Below are 20,469 nucleotides of genomic sequence, written 5' to 3'. Positions count from 1 at the left end.
CAATTGTTACAAAATAACATCAAGTAAGAGCTGTTGATTTGAATTTGATCCAATGATAACAAGATTGATAGTAAGACATAGTAAGAAAAAAAGGTGATAATATTAAATATTGGGTTAATTTGTCCATGTTGCCTTTGCAAGTATAGTACAAAAGTACAAGAGAAGACCAAGAAGATAAGTTATAAAATATTAAACCTTAGGGAGTTTTTAACTTTTCCCTTGCAATAATTAGAAGAAAAAAAAATTGATGTAAGAAAAAATATGAAATTAAACAAGTTAATGAGGTATATGACTGCTTTTTTACCCTTATAACCCTTTATTATTAATTAATTACCGATTTGACCTTGATTATAAACTATTTCAAAAATTTAACCCCCTCAAAAAACATAACACCAATCTGCCTCTGTTTGACCGTTGACCACCAAGCCTACCCGGGTACACCCCTCTGTACCCGGGTATTTTTTTGAAAATTTTTGTCTACCCGGATAGGGAGGCGTGTACCCGGGTATTATTCTTCGCACCTGAGAAATTGCTTGAATTATTTACCCGGGTAGAGAGGGGTGTACCCGGGTAAATCTTCAACCACCCGGTATGATTACTCTTTGGATCTCCCATGCACTCTTCTTCTCCAAGCTTTGAATATGGAGGCACCCACTATCACGTGCTCTGCCTCTGCAACTTTTTTGGGTCTGTAAAGCACACAAATATTTTTCAATGATTATTTCAGAAAGGGAATTCTCAGTTAACAGTATAAATCCACAACCACAAACCTTGTCCCATGCATGTCTTCCCTGAACGTGATAATTCGTCATTTACCAGTAAAATGAAAAGCTGCATGCTCACACTAAATTTCTGTACCATGAACCCTGTCTTTATTTTCTTTCCGTCTCACTCTCCCCAATAGACCCGGTACCACATTTATATATAGGAGCGCGATTTTGACGTACATAAAAGTAGACCCCATCATAATCGATACGAACAGGGACCGCTTTGATGAGCAGTAAAGTGTTGATGTATGGAAATTCCAAATCCATTCTCAAAGCTAAAAGCTCTTCAAATTGGTTAGGCATGCTTAACTTGATAATACTGATCTATCTCATTAGCTGTAAAAAAGAGAAAAAAAAAATTACCATGAAACAATTAATTACACATCCGCAAATATAATCAACTTGTGGTAAAATCAAATAAATCATATCTGTTCTTATATCCATCAGCTACAAGTTGCCCCAGTTATAGCAAATACCAAATGGGTGGTCGAAGATTTACCCGGGTACACCCCTCTATACCCAGGTAAATAATTCAAGCAATTTTTCAGGTACGAAGAACAATACCCGGGTACACGCCTCCCTACCCGGGTAGACAAAAATTTTCAAAAAATACCCGGGTACAGAGGGGTGTACCCGGGTAGGCTTGGTGGTCAACGGTCAAACAGGGGCAGATTGGTGTTATGTTTTCTGAGGGGGTTAAATTTTTGAAATAGTTTATAATCAAGGTCAAATCGGTAATTAATTAATAATAAAGGGTTATAAGGGTCAAAAAGCCGGTATATGACCATTACAAATACAGGTATACCATCAAAATATCATCAACGTGCATCTTTTATATTTATCATATATATAGATCTTTTGACATCACATCTTAACTATTGATTTCTGCTAATCTAACAGTTATTAAGAATTAATAATTAATTAATAAGTATGACCTAATAATTAAACTGTTAGATTCACGAAATCAAATATTAAGATTTGGTATCAAAGTATCCTGCATCACACACACACACATATAGGAATACTAGTCTCATGTTGTAGGATATTAATATCTCATGCCATAGACACAAAGCATGTGGGGTCCACTCATTTATTTTTTATTTTTTTAAAGAATGGGTCTCACATACTTTGTATCTATGACATGAGATACTAGCCTCCTATAACATGAAACTAATATTTTTCATATATATATGTGTGTGTGTGTTTGCCGATCCTTGTATTTGAGTGCATTACTAAACAAATTTATTATTATCTTAATAATTTATTTTTTATTTTACATTTTATCTATTTTTTAATAATAAAAAATAATATTTGAAAAATAGTAGAAATAGTCAAATAGAGCACTAATAACAAATTTGTTTCCGCTTACCAAAAAAAAAAATTGTTTCCATTTTATAAAAAAATAAATTACAAACTGATACGTCCAATCCAATATGGACTGGGCTAAACCACACACAGTTGAAGGTTGAAGACTTTGCGTTGGGTGAAGTGATTTGTGGGCTGATGATGTCTGCAATGTAGTTAATTGATGTTGAGCTTCCTTGGCACAATGGATCTGACTAGGGAAGATACCTGCAATGACACTCTGACGCTCAAGTTAGTATCAACGCTAGACTTATGTTATATTCTTATATTAGATGATCATACATAAGTGTGTACCTTTCGTTTATATAGCAAGTCTTATGCCGCCTTTGGTAGGCGGCATGGCTTCTGATTGGTTATTCATGGGCTGCAGACTTATCTATCTCAGCTAGTGCCTTTCTGGCTATATGTCTATATATTGGTTTGTCTTCGTAGAGTGGTGGCAAGCAGGAGCTGTCTTTTGTGTACTTTTAAGTTATATAAGACGATTTTGCACAATGATGCCATTGCGCCTTTGGGTCTTTTGCGCGATGGTGATATTACATATTTCATGGGGCTTGTTTATTCTTGGACCTATTCTGGACTTTAACCCTTGTGGGCTTAATGTAGTTTATCCAGATCACAAACTTTACACTATCTAATCATAATTTAAGTAAATCGCAAGAGTGCCTAAAAATATAATCATCATCATCTCAATTTTATTTTTTTAAGCTTTTTTCTTGGGGAGAAAATTATAATGAATATTAAACATAATACCGTTTATTTACCTTGGTCATATACTTCTTTAGCTTATTCCGTTCCATATTTTCTTCACTTTATTTTTTATTTTTTTAAATTATTGCAAGGAAAAGTTCAAAAACGAACTCACCTATGGTTTAATATTTTATCTCTTACCTTCTTGTACTTTTCTTTTTTAATCACTTACTTTCCATTTTTGTTTTTTACTTATTTATTGGGCAAAATGGATAAATTAACCTAATATTTAACAGTATTAGTAATGAATTTGGACGGGAAAAACAGAGAAAAAATAAGTGATGAAAAGAAATAAATAAGGTTAAATAATTTTGGAGCAAACCATAAGAATATATATATATATATATATATATATATATATATATATATTTTTTTTTTTTTAACTTTTCCCTTGTCTTTTATAGTAAATGAGGTTGTAATATGGGAGTCTGCTCACAAGTCACAAATAATAAGCGAACAAAGATATAAGGACAAAGTAACTCACAAATATAAGCAGCGTCATAAGAATTAAGAAAACTCAGGACTAGAATGTATAGAGCATAGACGATTGAAGTTTGTTTTATGTTTTCCGTGACGTAAAATACGAGGAATTGGAATTGAGGAGGAGAGATTGACTTCGATTTCACATATGATAGGACTTTGGAGGAGACTTAGACTCCAAGAGAACATTCAAACACTTTTACTCAGTCTTAGCTCGTCCTATTCGTCTTTTTCCAACATCATCAAACAAGTGATCAAACCTGTGCTTCTATTATTTTTCAATTACGTGTGTTCCAGCTTTTGTTTTCATCCAAATTAACCATTTCACTTCAGCAATCCGAAATACACGTTAAATAAACTGGAGTTCTGTCTCTGAGGCCATTCAAAGGGTATTATCATCAAGAAGTAAAGATGAGTGAGGATTTGATTGGAAAAGTCAACGCCTTCGGAGAGCGCATAAGAATTGGTGGGGCTGAGGTTGGTAGAAAGATGAGTGCTAGCATGAGTTCTATGAGTTTCAAGGTCAAGGAGTTTTTTCAGGAACCAAACCATGCTGATAAACTTGTTGGGGATGCTACCTCTGAGGCCCTTGATGACCCTGACTGGGCTATCATTCTTCATATATGTGACTTGGTCAATACTGAAAAACTTAACACTGCTGAATTGGTGCGTGCAATAAAGAAAAGGGTCGTGACCAAGAGTCCTAGAGGTCAGTACCTGGCTTTGGTTTTGCTTGAAGCATTAGTCCAGAATTGTGACAAGGCTTTCTCCGAGGTGTCAGCTGAGAGAGTCCTTGATGAGATGGTCAAGCTCATTGATGACCCTCAGACTGTTCTTAATAACCGCAACAAGGCTTTGATTATGATTGAGGCATGGGGAGAATTAACCACTGAGCTTCGCTATTTGCCTGTTTATGCAGAGACTTACAAGGTACTTTTACAGCTTTCCATGCTTGTCAGCTAAATAAAAGAAACAGAATATGTCAATAATATTAATAAGTGAAGATTTGTTAGGACCATTTCAGCCAATAATTAAGATGCCAAAATACTTTGTAGATAAAGTTCTAGGAGCCTTAATAATTTGAATCATTTGGATAAATTACTTGTTAGTCAAAAAAATAGTTATTTTATAAAATTGCAAAAATAAAACCGCTTATAATTGTCCTTTTACTCCTACTCTCATAAAGTCATGGAGCCTTGTGCACCAGCCCTTATTTATCAGCAAATTCATGCGAATGGAAGTCCTGATCTTGTTAAGAATTATATTAGTGTGGTATTTTTGCTTTTGAACTTTCCTTGCCTTTCACTTTTTGCCATAAACCAATAAACTTAAGTTTTTAGGTGTGGCCAAGAATGAGAGCACCAAGTATCCAATTCTAAAGCATTTGATCATAAATGATATGATGCATTGTCATAAACCCAACTCTGTCATAAATTTAAACTGTTAGGTGAACTTGAAGGTTCAAGAATAGTTTTATATCTAAGACATTGCTTTGGTCCAGAGTTTGAAATCAAGGGGTATCCGGTTCCCTGCTCGTGACAATGAAAGCTTGGCTCCTTTTTTTACTCCTCCACTTTCTGCCTCTGCTCCAGAGGCTGATGTCAGTCTTGCCCAATTGATCCAGCATGATAGTCCTGTGCAAAGTTTTACGCCTGAGCAAGCAAAGGAAGCTTTTGATGTTGCAAGAAATAGTACTGAGCTTCTTTTTACTGTGTTATCTTCTTCATCGCCACAAGGTGTTTTAAAGGTATTTAATTTATTTTTTATTATGTTATACTGTTAGTTGGTGTGTTTTTTTGTCCTTATATAAATGCTCTCATTTGAGTTTGGCATTAAATTAATATATTTTGGATTAAAATCTTCTATTTATAGATAGAAATTCGTTTGTTTTTACAATGTCAATGACATAGCTACTGCATGTCAACTTTTGCTTTATATTCATCAGACCATGACCATGGTTTTGGCATAGGGTTGTGTTTTTTGTATATATGTACGAAGGAGAGGTTATATAACTTACGATGTTAAATCACCTTATATAATTTTCATGGTGTTATACCACCTATTCTGATGTAAAAGGAATGTAAAAGGAAAATAAGGAATTCTCCAAAGCAGAAAGAGCAAAACACTGCAGGTGAAAAAAAGTTAAAAATCAGCAAGGCTACCCTGTATCTATACAAGTCTAACATGGAAACTAAATGCACTAAATCCTATCCTAAAATATGAGACTAAGGCTTCAAAATTTGAATAGAGAGAGGGACTAAGGCTTCAAAAGTCATGCTGTCCTGAAATGATGCTGCATTGAAATAAAAATAAATAAAAGCCACTTCAAGTTCTCTATGTTGTGCTTGTTAGTTGTTATCTTTGAAAACGAGCTCATCCTTGGTAGCCAAAGAGATCACTTTATACGCCAACTTATGTCTGATATTTCCTTCCATATGCAGGATGATTTGGCCACCACATTAGTACAACAGTGCCTTCAGTCCCAAGCTACTGTCCAGAGAATTGTTGAGACAGCTGAGGATAATGAAGTACTGCTTTTTGAGGCCTTGAATGTTAATGATGAGATTCAGAAGGTTCTATCCAAATATAATGAGTTGAAGAAGCCTGCAGTTGTTCCACTTGAACCTGAACCTGCTATGATACCTGTTGCTATTGAGCCAGATGAGTCACCCCGTTTTACAAAAGAGGATGGATTGATTAGAAAACCAGCTGCTGGTTCAAGAGTTGGAGTCCATGGAGGGAACCACGATGACATGATTGATGATCTTGATGAGATGATTTTTGGCAAAAAGGGTGCTGATACATCCCATAGGGGACAAGATCCAAATAAACAACAATCATCAAAAAATGATCTCATCTCCTTCTAAAGTTGCCACTACAAACATACCTGAATATAAAAGACAATGCCTTTGATTTGATGGCTTGCTACTTTCATTTTTATGTGCTAATTATGAACTATGTTCAGATTCCTTGTTCCATTATTATTATTATTATTATTATTTTGAGGGGCAATAACTATTTACATGACAAAAAATAAAAACAATACTAAATAACTAGGGAATTGATTTTTTTTCTCTATGGAATATGGACTATAATTTTTAAAAGTAGCAGGAGTTGGGTTTGCAGGTGTTACAAATTGAGTTATTCTTCAAAGGAATGAAGGAAAGATCAATATATATTTTTTATTTATAAAAGAAATAAAGAGTTGTAATAAAACGTGTTTGTTTGTTTATAACTAATTTCGCTCATGACAGGCATTTTAGAAAGTAAAAATATAAAATTATAATCATTAATTAAAATATCAAGAGTTAAGATTATGATAAAATACCATGTATAATAAAATAAATGAATTAATACTTATATAAGATAATTTTATCTCCCCGTACACAATACATGGTGTTCATATTATCTTTTTCTCTCTTTTCTTCAACGGAGATAAGTTATTTTCGATGATGGGAGAAATACTTTTCCTAAGGGTGTAAATGGGCTAGGCCAACCAGGCCGGCCTACAGGACCTACGGCCTAACCTATATTAGGTCAGACTTGGCCTATTATAAATAGTAAAATAGAACAGACCTAGACTTTTAAGAAAAACTATTGAGAAAACAGGCCATAAGCTTTTTTTGTATATGTCGGGCCTATAAGCCTACATGCCGCCGGCCTATATCATATTATTTATTTTAAATAAAATAAATAAAATTATTATTTTAATAATTTTAAATAATAAAGTAATATTATTTTAATTATTCTTTTAATTGTTGAATGTTTAATAGGCTTAAACAGGCTAACAAGTCTAGACGAAGGTTTTTATTTTTTAAATATAAGTCAAGTCAGACTTTTATAATTTGGGACCTACACAGACTAACAAGTCAGGCCATACCCAATATTGTTTACACATGCCTAGCCTATTTAAGTTAAGGGAAAAGTTCACCAATGCCCCTATCCCCTGTTGTTTTTTTTCGATCACATATGCCTCTTTACTTTCTAAAAACTAAGAAACCACATGGGCATATGTGATAAAAAACATACCCTTTTACAAACCACATTGAGATATGTGATAAGAAAAAGACTATAACGACATAAGTGATTTTGAAGTAAACCACAAGGGCATTGGTGAACTTTTCCCTTAAGTTAAAGTCTAGTCTAGCCTATTTACATCCTAAACGTGAAATACATTAATCACTAAAATAAATTATGAAATTATTAAAGTTTAAGAAATTAGATAAAGCCAAAATTACTCTCCCAATGTAATGTGCTCTGTCTTCTTCCATAGCGATTGCATGAAAAAATGGCAGGAAAGCACATCCCAAGATCGAAATCGCGAATCCTCCTGATTGTTCTCTCCCTGTTAGGGTTCTCACTACTGTTGTTCCTCTTCTCTCTCCCTCCACTCCGCACTCCCTCTTCCATTCATTTCAACGTTCTCAATGCAGAGACTTCATTCGTGGCCTCACTGGAGCACTTCCTCACTCACACTCAAAAAACAATTCTCGACGACACAGTGAGAGATGCAGTTAGCGAAGAAGAGGTGAGGAAGCTCGACGATGCTGTCTATCGCTCCGAGATGGATCGGTTATATTCGGATCCTTTCTACCCGGTTGGTCTTCCCCTTAGGGTTTACGTCTACAACATGCCGTCAAAATTCACCTTCGATTTGCTTTGGCTCTTTCTTAATACCTACAAGGACACCTCTAATCTCACCTCTAATGGTAGCCCCGTTCATCGTCTCATCGAACAGGTTACCATATTTTTTTGTTTGTTTGTTAGTTAGTTATTCTCTATTGATTTTCGTTATCTGTGAATGAAATTTTTTGTTGTTTGCGAATGCAGCACTCTATTGATTATTGGCTCTGGGCAGATCTCATTGCTCCCGAATCGGAAAGGTTGTTGAAAAGTGTTGTTAGGGTTCATCGTCAGGAGGAGGCTGATTTGTTCTACATTCCCTTCTTCACCACCATAAGCTTCTTCCTCATGGAAAAACAACAATGCAAGGCCCTTTATAGGGTGTGAGTGCTCTTCTAACACTCCCAGTTATTTTCCTATCTTTAATTATTAACACCACTTGAGGCTTCGTTTTCTGTTTTTCGATCATTGCTCTAGTCTTATGGGTTCTAATCTACTCTTAGTTGTTGTCGGTGTAGGAAGCTTTGAAGTGGATCACCGATCAACCTGCATGGAAGCGCTCTGGCGGAAGAGATCACATACTCCCTGTGCATCATCCCTGGTCTTTTAAGTCTGTTCGGAGATACGTGAAGAAAGCAATATGGCTGTTGCCAGATATGGATTCCACTGGAAACTGGTTATTTTTCTAACTTGCATACAAGTTTGTGAATTCAATGCTATTAGTCATTGAAGATGGCATCTGAGTGCCCTTTTTCCATCTTTCAGGTACAAGCCAGGTCAGGTTTTTCTGGAGAAAGACCTTATTCTTCCTTATGTTCCCAATGTTGATTTATGTGATGCCAGATGTTTATCTGAAACGAATCAGAAGAGAAGCACACTGCTTTTCTTTCGCGGTCGGCTCAAAAGAAATGCGGTAAGCATATTGTGTGATTGCTGATTAATTGATTGCTGTCAGGTCAAAACCTTGAAAGCTCTATCTGCGTATGATGTCGCATGAAGTCCAGAAATATGTTTTTTTTATAATCTTTTTTGTTCAATCTCATGTTGCACTTGCAATTATTGTGGATAATATTTAGATATTTCCTTGAACTTTATCATAACCGACTATTGTGTGTTTATTTTTAGGTTGTCTGTTCTTATAGTTTCTGGGCTAGCAGTCTCTTATCATGTCTTGCCCTACTTGTATATGTGGCATTCTCTTAATTTCTTTGTCACCCGCATATTTTATATATTATGAGGTTTAGCTGCTTTCTTTATACACCTCCTATTTCAGGGAGGAAAGATACGCTCTAAACTTGGAGCTGAATTAAGTGGAGCTAATGGTGTGGTTATAGAGGAGGGAACAGCTGGAGAGGGGGGAAAAGAAGCAGCCCAAAGAGGCATGCGCAAGTAATATAAGCTCAGGACTTGAGTATATCTACCCTGGTTATTTACTTTGTAGTAATTATTTGCTTGCCTTCCACATTATTAGGTCTCTGTTTTGCTTAAGCCCAGCTGGTGACACTCCATCCTCTGCTAGATTATTTGATGCTATTGTCAGTGGATGCATTCCACTTATAATAAGTGATGAGCTGGAGCTTCCTTTCGAAGGAATACTTGATTACAGGAAGGTGTGTATGTATTTATATCACGTAATCGATTAAATTGCAATATTATTGAGAATATTCTGGTGAGGACATTTTGGGCAAGTTGCTATGTGATCATCTGTTAATCTATAAATCTGTTGTAGTGTATGTCTTCTAGAGTATATAATGGCCTAATATCTTCGGACATACTTACTATTTCAGGTAATTAATATTAACTAATTGAAGGTGTATGCATTTGGTTTCAACCAAATGCACCAAAGAATAGCATATACTGTTCACTGTCACAGAATTATGGCCTCCTTGTTATTACCAAAACCTCTAAAACAAACCAACAAAAACTGCTTTAAAGTAGCGACATACCCATGGTGCTCATCAAAAACCCCAAAAAGTTGCTCCGTAGACTAGTATCTTCCTTGCCATGCAGAAAAAAGTTGTCAGACTGTTTCCGAACTTGATTTTCATGTACATCTGGCTGCGTCGTCTATTCTTCTATCTAACTTTAATTTTGATTTTTCAGTGAGAAGTTGCTGAGTATTTAACTTGTTACTATACATGCAGATAGTGGTATTTGTTTCTTCTAGTGACGCCGTGAAGCCTGGTTGGCTTTTGAAATATTTAAAAGGCATTAGACCTGCTCGTATAAAAGAAATGCAACAAAATCTTGCCAAGGTTTGTGATCAGGGTCGTGTGAAATTTTATTTCACTTTTTTTTTCTATTTAGTGTTGTTATTTGATTCTTTTGTTGTCAATCTTGCAAGAACTTTCTCCATTGCCCAATGTCAGGCTGAAAAAATATTGTGCACTGGTTGAATGTTTGTAGCAATAATCTATGTTGCACCGACACTGACTCGGGACACGACATGACACCCCGACACGTTAATTCTAAAAAATGTTAGATTTCGACACGTTTGGACATGTTTTGATATTAAATAATATTTTTAATTTATGTATTGTATATTATATTTAATATTCAATAATTTAACAAAAAAATGAAGTTAAACTTATAATACCCATCAATTTTGCAAAGAAACATAAGATATTACAAATATTTATATTAAACTCGATAAAATGGTAATCGTAACCAACCAATCTAATAGTTAGAACTAAAAACATAACGCAACGCAACTCTTAAACTCCTTTTATGAGTCTATGCAACGCGTGTAGGAGTGTCGGACACAACACCTCAGGTTCTTTGAAGTATCGGTGCATCATAAACAATAATTAACTTAGATAATCATCATTTTCTGAAATTGATTTTTTTTTTTTTGGATTGTCTTGCTTGCCTGTTTGGTGTTTATTTATTTTTTTATTTTTTATTTTTTCAGTACTCAAGGCATTTCCTGTATTCCAGTCCGGCGCAACCATTGGGTCCTGAAGACTTGGTTTGGAAAATGGTTCGTTACTGTTTGTTTTGTTATTTAAGTTTCTGTTTCTAATATTCTTTTTAGACAGATTGTTCATACAATGAACTTGAGCTCAGGCTTGACCCTCAGTATACCCATTGAGTGTTTTCTTCCATTGTAGTTGTGTTTAGTGTTGGGAAATGAATGAATTATTATGCAATGCACTGTTGATATATCGATTGGTCCATGAGTTGTGTTAAGTTTTTTTCTAGAGGCCATATGATGAACTGAAAAGATCATTAGAAGAAAGGTGATGATCAGAATATAATAAGGTTTAATATTGATGACAAGCCTAACTTTAGCATTTCACTTTCACAAGCTTTGTTACTTTAGGAAATGTTTTGGCTTACTGGTATTTTGGAGAACTTTAGCTTTGCTTAAAATCTGGATCTGACACTTGCATTTTCTAGATGTTTTTAGGTAAGATTATGAATTTGAGTAAAATGCCAACGAGATGTGCGTTATAAGGTATAAAAGGCTGAAGTATCATACTGCTAGTAACTTGTGCTTAAGCCCATTTACTTACACATCACTTTTTAGAAAGAAGAAAGACAGGTTGGTTGTTAGCTATAGCAATTAATTGTTAACTAGTAACATGGGCTTAAGCATAGTGAGCTATTTACCTGCACATCTACTTATGCTTACATCTGTTTGTTAGCTAGCAATAAGTTGTTCTGGTTTTGGTTTACATGGATTTCTGGTCGTTTTGTCACAGATTGGATAGTATTTTCATAATAACTCCTTAGGTCATACTGATATTATTCCTTTCTGAAGAACTTGGTATTATATGTAGATTGAATTTGTGTTGGAACGCAGCAGAAACATCGGTGGGGGTACTGTGGAAATTTACTTCTAATTCTATCATATGGCTTTTGATTTCTATTTTTCTGACAATTTTTAACCATGTTGAGATGGTTTGGCAGGCATCTTAAATTGCTTTTTTTTTTTTTTAATAATAATAATGAATAATGGCAGGGACCTTCTCCTTTAACTACCATTTTCTCTATATCATGATGCTACAGATGGCTGGCAAGTTGGTAAACATCAAGCTTCATTCCCGAAGATCTCAACGTGTAGTGGAAGGATCTAGAAATCTGTGCACTTGCGATTGCAGGCCTGGCAACATCACTAATACTGGTTCAATACTCTCTTGAGTCATTTTGTTTTCTTTATAACTGTAATTTCTACGGTTTTGCTCTTTTTCTTTTTCTTGTAATTGTCTACTGCGAATTTTGTATTCTTTGGTGGGCTATTTTGTTGTATTATTTAGATAATACTTGACAGAAGAAAGAATTTATATGTTATCTTCTGTAGAATGATCAGCGTTGGATTAACAAACAAATATCATAATTGCCAATCATCGACCGAGTTCTTTGTAGCGGAAACCTTGCTGATGAGATAAAATGAAGGAAAACCTGATGTTACGGGGCAAAAGCCCAACGCTCACGTTATTTTTCATTTAGAGAATAGCAATAAAAGAAAATAAGTTTAATCATAAATAACTATTATTAATCGGAATTTTGGATTTTTTTAACGTGATTTTTGGATTTTTTTAACGTGATTGTGAGGTTAGTATATTTGAGACTTTCTAGCGGAGCTTGGTGAGAAAATGTTGCGAATGTATCAGTTTGCAAGCCCCCTCATGGCTTGAGAACGTTTTGCTTGCAGATTTCATCTAAGATTTCTAATGTTAGGCCCTAGTCTTTTGAACATAAAAGAAAAAGAAAAAAACATTTTTCGTCTATGTTTTTAGTTAAAGTTAATTGTCTTACAAGTCATGTGACTGTTTTAAGCATTGTTAATAAATCAGGATCGGCCTGACGGGTCAATATGGGAATCGATGAACAGGTCATATAATTAGTTCGAGTGAAGCAGCGGATCGGGCATGCATTGGACTCGGTTCTACCATGTCGATTTTGGTGAAATTCGGTTATCCGACTCGATTTATTTTAAAAAAATACCAATTTTTTTTTCAAAAGAAAAATCATAATTGACATATTTGAATGATCTGTTGCTTATTGATTTACATAGATTATGTACTCATAATACTAATATTATCTCAGTTATGTACTATATAGAGAATTTTGATTTGATTTATAGTTAGAGATGTCATTTACTGAACTTGAAACACTAGTATCACAAGCATTATATGTTTGTTTGATCCTTCATTGGACAACGTGTAATTTATATTTTTATATTAAAATATTTAGAATTTATATTATTTTTTTAGCTATTTGAGTATGTTTATAATTTTTTAATATAAATTATAAATTTACATATAATCATCAGGTCATGTGGTTGAACCAGTGACCCACTGGTTGACCCGGTACCTCGACCGGGTCAATGACCGGGTCAGTTTTAATAACATTGGTTTTGAGATTATTCAAGCTGAATTGATGGGAACAATGTTTTAAAACTCGATCCAGTTATTAACTCGGTCGAGTTATTGGGTCAGTGGTTCAATCGGGCTTAACTGAATTTCAAAATAATATATAATAAATATTAAATTATGAATATTATGTCCAACAAATAAAAGTGGTCCAGTGATAAGCCTTTTGATGCTCAAATAAAGGAACTCAAGTTCGAATAACGAAACTCATGTCATGACCGATTCAGTGGGTTGATACTGGTTCGACTACATAACCGATTCAATACTCAGCTCGAACTAGTGAGTGCAACAGATCACCAAAACTCGGGTCTAAAACACTGGATGGGAACGAGTAAGGTTTTGATTGAAAATAATAGCAATAACACCATCAAAATAGGCGACATTTCAGACCGCTATAGGAGATAGGATTTGAATGAGAAGAATAAAATAAAACACAGTCATAAAGGGTGTTCATCACAACCTTTCCGGAATCAATTTTTCTTTAATTCATATTCTCGGGAATCTATTATTCTAAGGGCGCGTTTGGTACGCGACTTTTCTCAGAAAGCACGGGAAAGCTGAGACGGAGAAATAGTTATACCACGTTTGGTATGCGAGATCCTGAAATTTTCCTGGGCTACACTTCATTCCGGGAAAATGGTCTTCTTTGTTAAATGTGGTTGAAGTTGCAATGGAAGATTTCCAATTAAAACATGGAATTGTTGGCTTCCCCGAGAAAAGGAAAATGAAGCGGGAATAGGAAGACCAAAATGACCCTATATTTTGTACAGTGTGTAGATATGATTTAGGTAAAGGTGAGGTTATTTTCGTAAAATAACCTCACATTTCCACTAAAATTTCATAACCAACCAAACACAAACTCAGTAAAATTAACTTCATTTTCCCGGTAAAATATGAGTCTACCAAACAGCCTTTTAGTAACATTCCAGTAAAATATATTCCCAGCTACATTCCAGTAATAATTTTTTCTCGGATAAATAAAAATTTATCCTCTACCAAACGCCCCCTAAAGGAATTCCATTTGTTGAAAAGTTTTGCCATGTGTCACTCCCTCCTTGCATCTCAGATTTCTATTCACACCATACCCACTTAAAAAATTTTCTTCTTTGGCAAATTCGAATTATTAAATATTTTAAACATTTTAAAATACGAAAGAAAAAGTTGAATTGAGTTTTGATTCAATTGAGTTGTGGTGGCAGACACCTCATTCAATTTCCAACTGTCCCAGTCCTCATTCAATGTCCCACTCAGCTGTTCAATGGAAAATTAAGTTAATCATTTATGGTGGCAGACAACTCATTCAATGTCCCACTGATTTGTTCATTGGAGTTACTCAGCTCTTTTAAATGCTTTCTACGTTACGCCCGACCGCTTCAAGAATCAACAACTATCCCCACATACTAACACGAGACTTTTCAATGTGCTTTTTCCTCACTCGCACACTTCTTGGGAAAACTTCCCAGGAGGTCACCCATCCCAGAATTGCTCCAAGTCAAGCACGCTTAACTATGAAGTTCTTCCGTTCCGGGCTACCGAAAAGAAGATGCATCTTGTTAGTATAGGTAGTACCTGTAACATTCCGAGCACTTAAGAGGGCGGGGAGTGATCGCCGGTGCAAAGAGGCACGGACAAGGAGCAGCTCTTGACAGGCTTCTAGTGGGGGGTTACATGTATGAATGAATCGAATCAACACCTGAAAGAGGGGATTCCAAAGACTGTGCAGGTATGAGACTGCACAGTTTGGGATAGCTTTTACGAATTAATTGGTACTACCTATACTAACAAGATGCATCTTGTTTTCGGTAGCCCAGAACGGAAGAATCCACAGTTAAGCGTGCTTGACTTGGAGCAATTCTGGGATGGGTGACCTCCTGGGAAGTTTTCCCGGGAAGTGTGCGAGTGAGGAAAAAACACACTGAAAAGTCTCGTGTTAGTATGTGGGGATAGTCATTGTACTAATTAATTCTTATAAGTTATCCCAAACTGTGCAGTCTCGCACCTGCACAGTTTTTGAAATTCCTCTCTTTCGAGTGTCGATTCGATTCGTTCATGCATGAAACCCTCCACTGGAAGTCTGTCAGGAGCCGCTCCTTGTCCATGCCTCTTTGCACCGGCGATCACTCCCCGCTCTCGTCAACGCTCGGGATGTTACATTCTACATTGGAATTGTTCACTCTTTTGAAATTTGAATTCTGAATTGATTTCAAATTTTGGATTTCAGTTTTAAATTTCAAATTGTAATGGTGGGAAATGATTTGCAAATAAAAAATTAAATAAATAATAATTTCTTTTAAAAATCGAAATAAAAAATAAAGGAAAATTAAGTTAATCATTTATGGTGGCAGACAACTCATTCAATGTCCCACTGATTTGTACATTGCAATTACTCAGCTCTTTTAAATGCTTTCTACGTTGGAATTGCTCACTTTTTTTAAATTCGAATTCTGAATTTGATTTCAAATTTTGGATTTCAGTTTTAAATTTCAAATTGTAATGGTGGAAAAGGATTTGGAAATAAAAAATTAAATAAATATTAATTTCTTTTAAAAATCGAAATAAATATCAATGGAAAATTAAGTTAATTATTTATGGTGGCAGACAACTCATTTAATGTCCCACTGATTTGTGCATTGAGATTACTCAGCTCTTTTAAATGCTTTCTACATTGGAATTGCTCACTCTTTTGAAATTCGAATTCTAAATTGATTTCAAATTTTGGATTTCAAATTGGAATGATGGGAAAGGATTTGGAAATAAAAAATTAAATAAATAATAATTTCTTTTAAAAATCAAAATAAAAATCAATGGAAAATTAAGTTAATAATTTCTTTTAATGTATGCCACAGTCAAGAAATTATTGGCGAAACTAGGTGTGGCACGTGTGTGACATGCACCAAGTTCGCTGAAGGTCCAAGCGAACTAGGTGCCACGTGGCACAATCTCGTTGCCCGATCAGAATTAATGTATCAATCACAATAAAACACATAAAATGAAGGAAAATGGCAATTTAATTAATGTGTCAATTAGTAATCACAATTAATGTATCAATGTACAAAATTGTAACAATGATATCACAAACAATTAATGTACCAATCGCCAATAACAAATAATGTATTAATCAAAATTAATTGTGATTGGTACATTAATTGTGATTCGTCATTGATACGTTAATTGTGATCAAAATTAATTGTAATTGGTAATTGATACATTAATTGTGATTGGTGATTGATACATTAATTGTGAATAAATTTGGCTAAAATGTTATCCATAAATCTAGTACATTTTAAAAAGTAAATGTCTCATCTAGTACGCCATAGTCAAGAAATTATTGACTACCAAGTTCGCTATCAGTGATAACGAACTTCAACATGTGGTAGTCTAGTGAATTTTACTATTCACGTGACATTTGGATAAAAAAAGTCAAGGAACAGTGACATTTTAATCACACTTCCGTATAACTTTTATGTATCCGTAAATTATTAGTTTAATTTGACTTTATGCAGCTGTGGATTATTCAGGAAATCCATTAGCTCCTATTTTATTTATTCATTTATATATTATAAATAGAGTATTATAAATATTTATTTCAAAATATTTTTTTTAAATTAATATATATGGGCAAACGAACGTAAAGTACCCGTCAAGACCGGCAAAAAAATTAAAATAATATTTTTTAATTAAATAATTATGAATTTATTGCAGTTTTGGGAAAAATTACGGATCTATTGCACACTGTGACGCCTCATTGAGGCGTCTCACCCTAAGGGGAAGACGTTCAAATGGGGCGTCTCTCATGAGGTGTTGACACGTGTCACTTTTTTTTTTTCAAAAAAAAAATTAATTTAATCATAAAATTTCTAGAGACCATAACTTTTGACTCGAGTATCCAAATCAGATAATTCTTTTTTTGATTCCACATAACTTTTCGAGATCTACGCAATGACATCTCATTTGATATATTTTATTTTTCACCAACATAATTTAAATTTAAATCAGGTAATCCTTCTTCCTTAGATATTTAGAATATTTATTTAATTATTTCTTTATTAATACAGATTTTTCAAATTGATTTTTGAGTTTAAATCACAAATCAAATCTTTATTTTGTTTTCCTTATTAATAATAATTGTTACTTTTAATTTAAATCACAAACCAAATTTTTTATAATAAAAATAAAAAAATTTATTTTTTTAATTTAAATCACACATAAAATCTTGATTTATTTTTTGTATTAAATCACAAACGCAGAACTCAGAGGCTTCTGAGTTTAAAAATGTGACACGTGTCAACACGTGTTAAAACCTAACACATCACCAATCACGTCTAAATTGGGTTTCAATCAAGAGACAATCACGTCTAATTTAGGTAATTTTATTTTTGAAAAACATTCATAAGCTATCATTAATTTCAGACCACGAATAATAACTCAGAAACTTATAGCATTATCGATTAATTTTAAAAATAATATCCTTATTCCTTAGAAATTTAGAATATTTATTTAATTATTTCTACCGATTTTTTAAATTGATTTTTTAGTTTAAATCACAAATCAAATCTTTATTTTGATTTTCTTATTAATAATAATTTTAATTTTAATTTTGAATTTAAATCACAAACCAAATTTTTGTTATAATAAAAAAAAGTATTATAAGAAAAATTTAAATCGCAAATCTAAATTTTATTTATTTTTTTATATTAAACCACAAATCCAGAACTCAGAGGCTTCTGGGTTTAACCGCTCTTATAATACCATTGAGGCAAATTAAAATTGTGTTTGTGAGAAATAAAATATGTCAAATGAGATGTCATTGCGTAGATCTCGAAAAGTTATGTGGAATCAAAAAAAGAATTACCTGATTTGGATACTCGAGTCAAAAGTTATGGCCTTTAGAAATTTTATGATTAAATTAATTTTTTTTTGGAATCGCCTCATTCCGGCGTCTTCCCCTTAGGGTGAGACACCTCAATGGGGTGTCACATGTGACGCCCCAAAGAGGTGTCACACTGTACAATAGATACGTAATTTTTTTAAAAACTGCAATAAATATATAATTATTTAATTAAAAAACATTATTTTAATTTATTTTTGCCCGTCAAGCCCATTACAGGTTTCACATCTTCCTGTTCATCACACTCTAGAACAAAATTTATATTTAAACCTATTTTTTACATTTGTCTAAATTATCAATCTTATGCAAATAACTAGGAATCACTAGTTATATTTTGATTATTAGAACAATAGAGAATGTTTCCCAAAATTTCGAAAGCTTGGACTTGATTGAGGCTTGAATAATGCGTCTTTATTATTAGGTGTAATGCGTCTTTAATGTTTGATTAAGAATTAAACACAATGCTGATAACGATAAGTTCTGAATTTCAGCAAATTAGATAATTAGTCTCTGTCCTCAAATATGGCGTCAAAATCAATGAAAGCTAGCTTATATCATCTCTGTCATAAACTTCTCTGATGAATCTGAAAGTCAGAAGCCTCCTTTACCTACAACTGTAAGATTTGCCAGAAGAACTTCCGCAGGTCGCTACAACAATTACTCCAGATATTCTCTTGACAGTGAGAGTGACTGCATGAAAGTATACAGTGCATTTACCACCAACCCCCCTGATAACCAACTTATGGATCCATCAATCCCAGAGAAAGTTGAGGAGGGACACGTGTCAAATTCACTATTCAACAGTGTTACTCGAGCCCATATAATGGATAAGGTGATAGAATTAATCTGAAGAAAACCATCAACAGATGGCTGGTATAAAAGGATCTTTATGTGCAGTTCCTGGTTGTGATTCTAAGGTGAGGAGTGATGATTTTAAGATATGTAGAGACTGCTATATAGATGGAGTAAAAACAGGAGGTGGAATATGCCCAGGATGCAAAGAGCTATATAAGAACACAGAACTAGGGGTGGCAATTTATGACACGACCCGTCAACCCGACCCGGACCCGACACGAAATTTTCGTGTTCGGGTCAACCCGTTTAAAAAATGGGTCGTGTTCGGGTTGAAGAAAAACAACATGAAAAAATTCGTGTCGGGTTACGGGTCAACCCGTAAACCTGCTGACCCGCTAATTTATAAGGTTATTGTGGTCATTTTATCTCATGGTATAAAAAGTAAATGTTAGGATTTTATCTCCCCTCTTTTTCACTCTCCGCGACGCAACGCACTTCTATCCTTTTCTCTCTCACTTCGCTAGTTCGCCTTCCAAAGACTACTGATCTCGCAACGCATTTTATCTCGGCTACTAATCTCTGTCTCTGCTGCCTGCTATCCATCTCTGTGTGCAAACCTTCTTCCACGGTTCAACCTCAACCAAACAGGTACGAATAAATCTGCCCATCTTTGTTATAGTTCTCTTCCAACGAAACCCACTGTGTATATATATAACCAAAGCCCCTGCGTACATAACCATGTCCAGTACTTTATATATATATATATATATATATTATAGTTTCACCGATTATTGAGTTGTTATTTTTAATTTATGAGTAACCCACCGGATTTTGTATATGATTTTTGACTACTTATTGCCATGTCATCGTAAATCCAATTAGGGGGATATCTCTGCTTTGTTTCCAGAGTTCCCTTTTTTTCCAAAGCACAATATATTTATTTAATAGTAACAATAGATAACAAAAACCAAATCTCTTATACTAGATTATATACAAAACAAAAAATATATACAATCTATGATATCTATGTTAAATATAAACGGTTCAGTTCAAATTATAGGGATCGGTTCAGTTCAATTTTTTTCCTATCACTCAAAGTTCGGACTAATTTTCAAATTTTTTTTAGAAAAATACAAATCTAAAACAAATGAACAAATGGACATGATTTCTATTTTGTTTTATTATTATAAAAATAGGACAAATTTTGGAGCTGTGGTTCGTGTGTCCAAATGTACATGATTTCTATTTTTGTTTTTTCAAAAGGAAATAGGGTTTTTCTTCCAAAGGAAATTATAGGTTAAGTTAGATTACATTTATTAACATTTTATGTAATAGTTAGATTTTAAGTTAGATTCTGATTTATTAACATTTTTGTTTTATATTATTGTCATCATTTGTATATGGAGATGGATTTGAATCACAA

General features: G+C 34.0%; 2 protein-coding genes across 2 annotated transcripts; both read left to right on the top strand.

Annotated features, from left to right (window-relative positions):
- The first annotated feature begins 3,773 nt into the window (after positions 1–3,773).
- Positions 3,774–6,266, top strand: LOC133287079 (TOM1-like protein 1). The gene is made up of 3 exons (XM_061484636.1): positions 3,774–4,292; positions 4,864–5,109; positions 5,804–6,266. Exons 1-3 carry the CDS (start codon positions 3,774–3,776, stop codon positions 6,227–6,229), a joined length of 1,191 nt encoding a protein of 396 aa, XP_061340620.1. The 3' UTR covers positions 6,230–6,266.
- A 1,365-nt stretch (positions 6,267–7,631) lies between these two features.
- LOC133287061 (probable arabinosyltransferase ARAD1) lies at positions 7,632–12,292 on the top strand. The gene is made up of 9 exons (XM_061484614.1): positions 7,632–8,100; positions 8,193–8,366; positions 8,504–8,661; positions 8,751–8,898; positions 9,259–9,374; positions 9,457–9,595; positions 10,130–10,240; positions 10,897–10,965; positions 11,997–12,292. The coding sequence occupies exons 1-9, from the start codon at positions 7,651–7,653 to the stop codon at positions 12,126–12,128; spliced, it is 1,497 nt and encodes a 498-aa protein (XP_061340598.1). The 5' UTR covers positions 7,632–7,650; the 3' UTR covers positions 12,129–12,292.
- Positions 12,293–20,469: the final 8,177 nt, after the last annotated feature.

Source organism: Gastrolobium bilobum, unplaced genomic scaffold (genome assembly GCF_033153095.1).
Source record: "Gastrolobium bilobum isolate Gb01-03AN ecotype WA unplaced genomic scaffold, APGP_CSIRO_Gbil_v1 utg1487, whole genome shotgun sequence".
Lineage (NCBI taxonomy): Eukaryota > Viridiplantae > Streptophyta > Magnoliopsida > Fabales > Fabaceae > Gastrolobium > Gastrolobium bilobum.
Note: the sequence above shows the minus strand (reverse complement) of the source record. Positions and strands in the feature narration are given on the sequence as shown.

Coding starts and splice junctions, on each gene's coding strand:
- LOC133287061 (XM_061484614.1), top strand. CDS start 7,651: ATGGCAGGAAAGCACATCCCAAGATCGAAATCGCGAATCCTCCTGATT. Junction 9,375..9,456: donor GCCCAAAGAGGCATGCGCAA/GTAATATAAGCT, acceptor CCACATTATTAG/GTCTCTGTTTTGCTTAAGCC. Junction 9,596..10,129: donor GAATACTTGATTACAGGAAG/GTGTGTATGTAT, acceptor CTATACATGCAG/ATAGTGGTATTTGTTTCTTC.
- LOC133287079 (XM_061484636.1), top strand. CDS start 3,774: ATGAGTGAGGATTTGATTGGAAAAGTCAACGCCTTCGGAGAGCGCATA. Junction 4,293..4,863: donor TTTATGCAGAGACTTACAAG/GTACTTTTACAG, acceptor GCTTTGGTCCAG/AGTTTGAAATCAAGGGGTAT. Junction 5,110..5,803: donor CGCCACAAGGTGTTTTAAAG/GTATTTAATTTA, acceptor TTCCATATGCAG/GATGATTTGGCCACCACATT.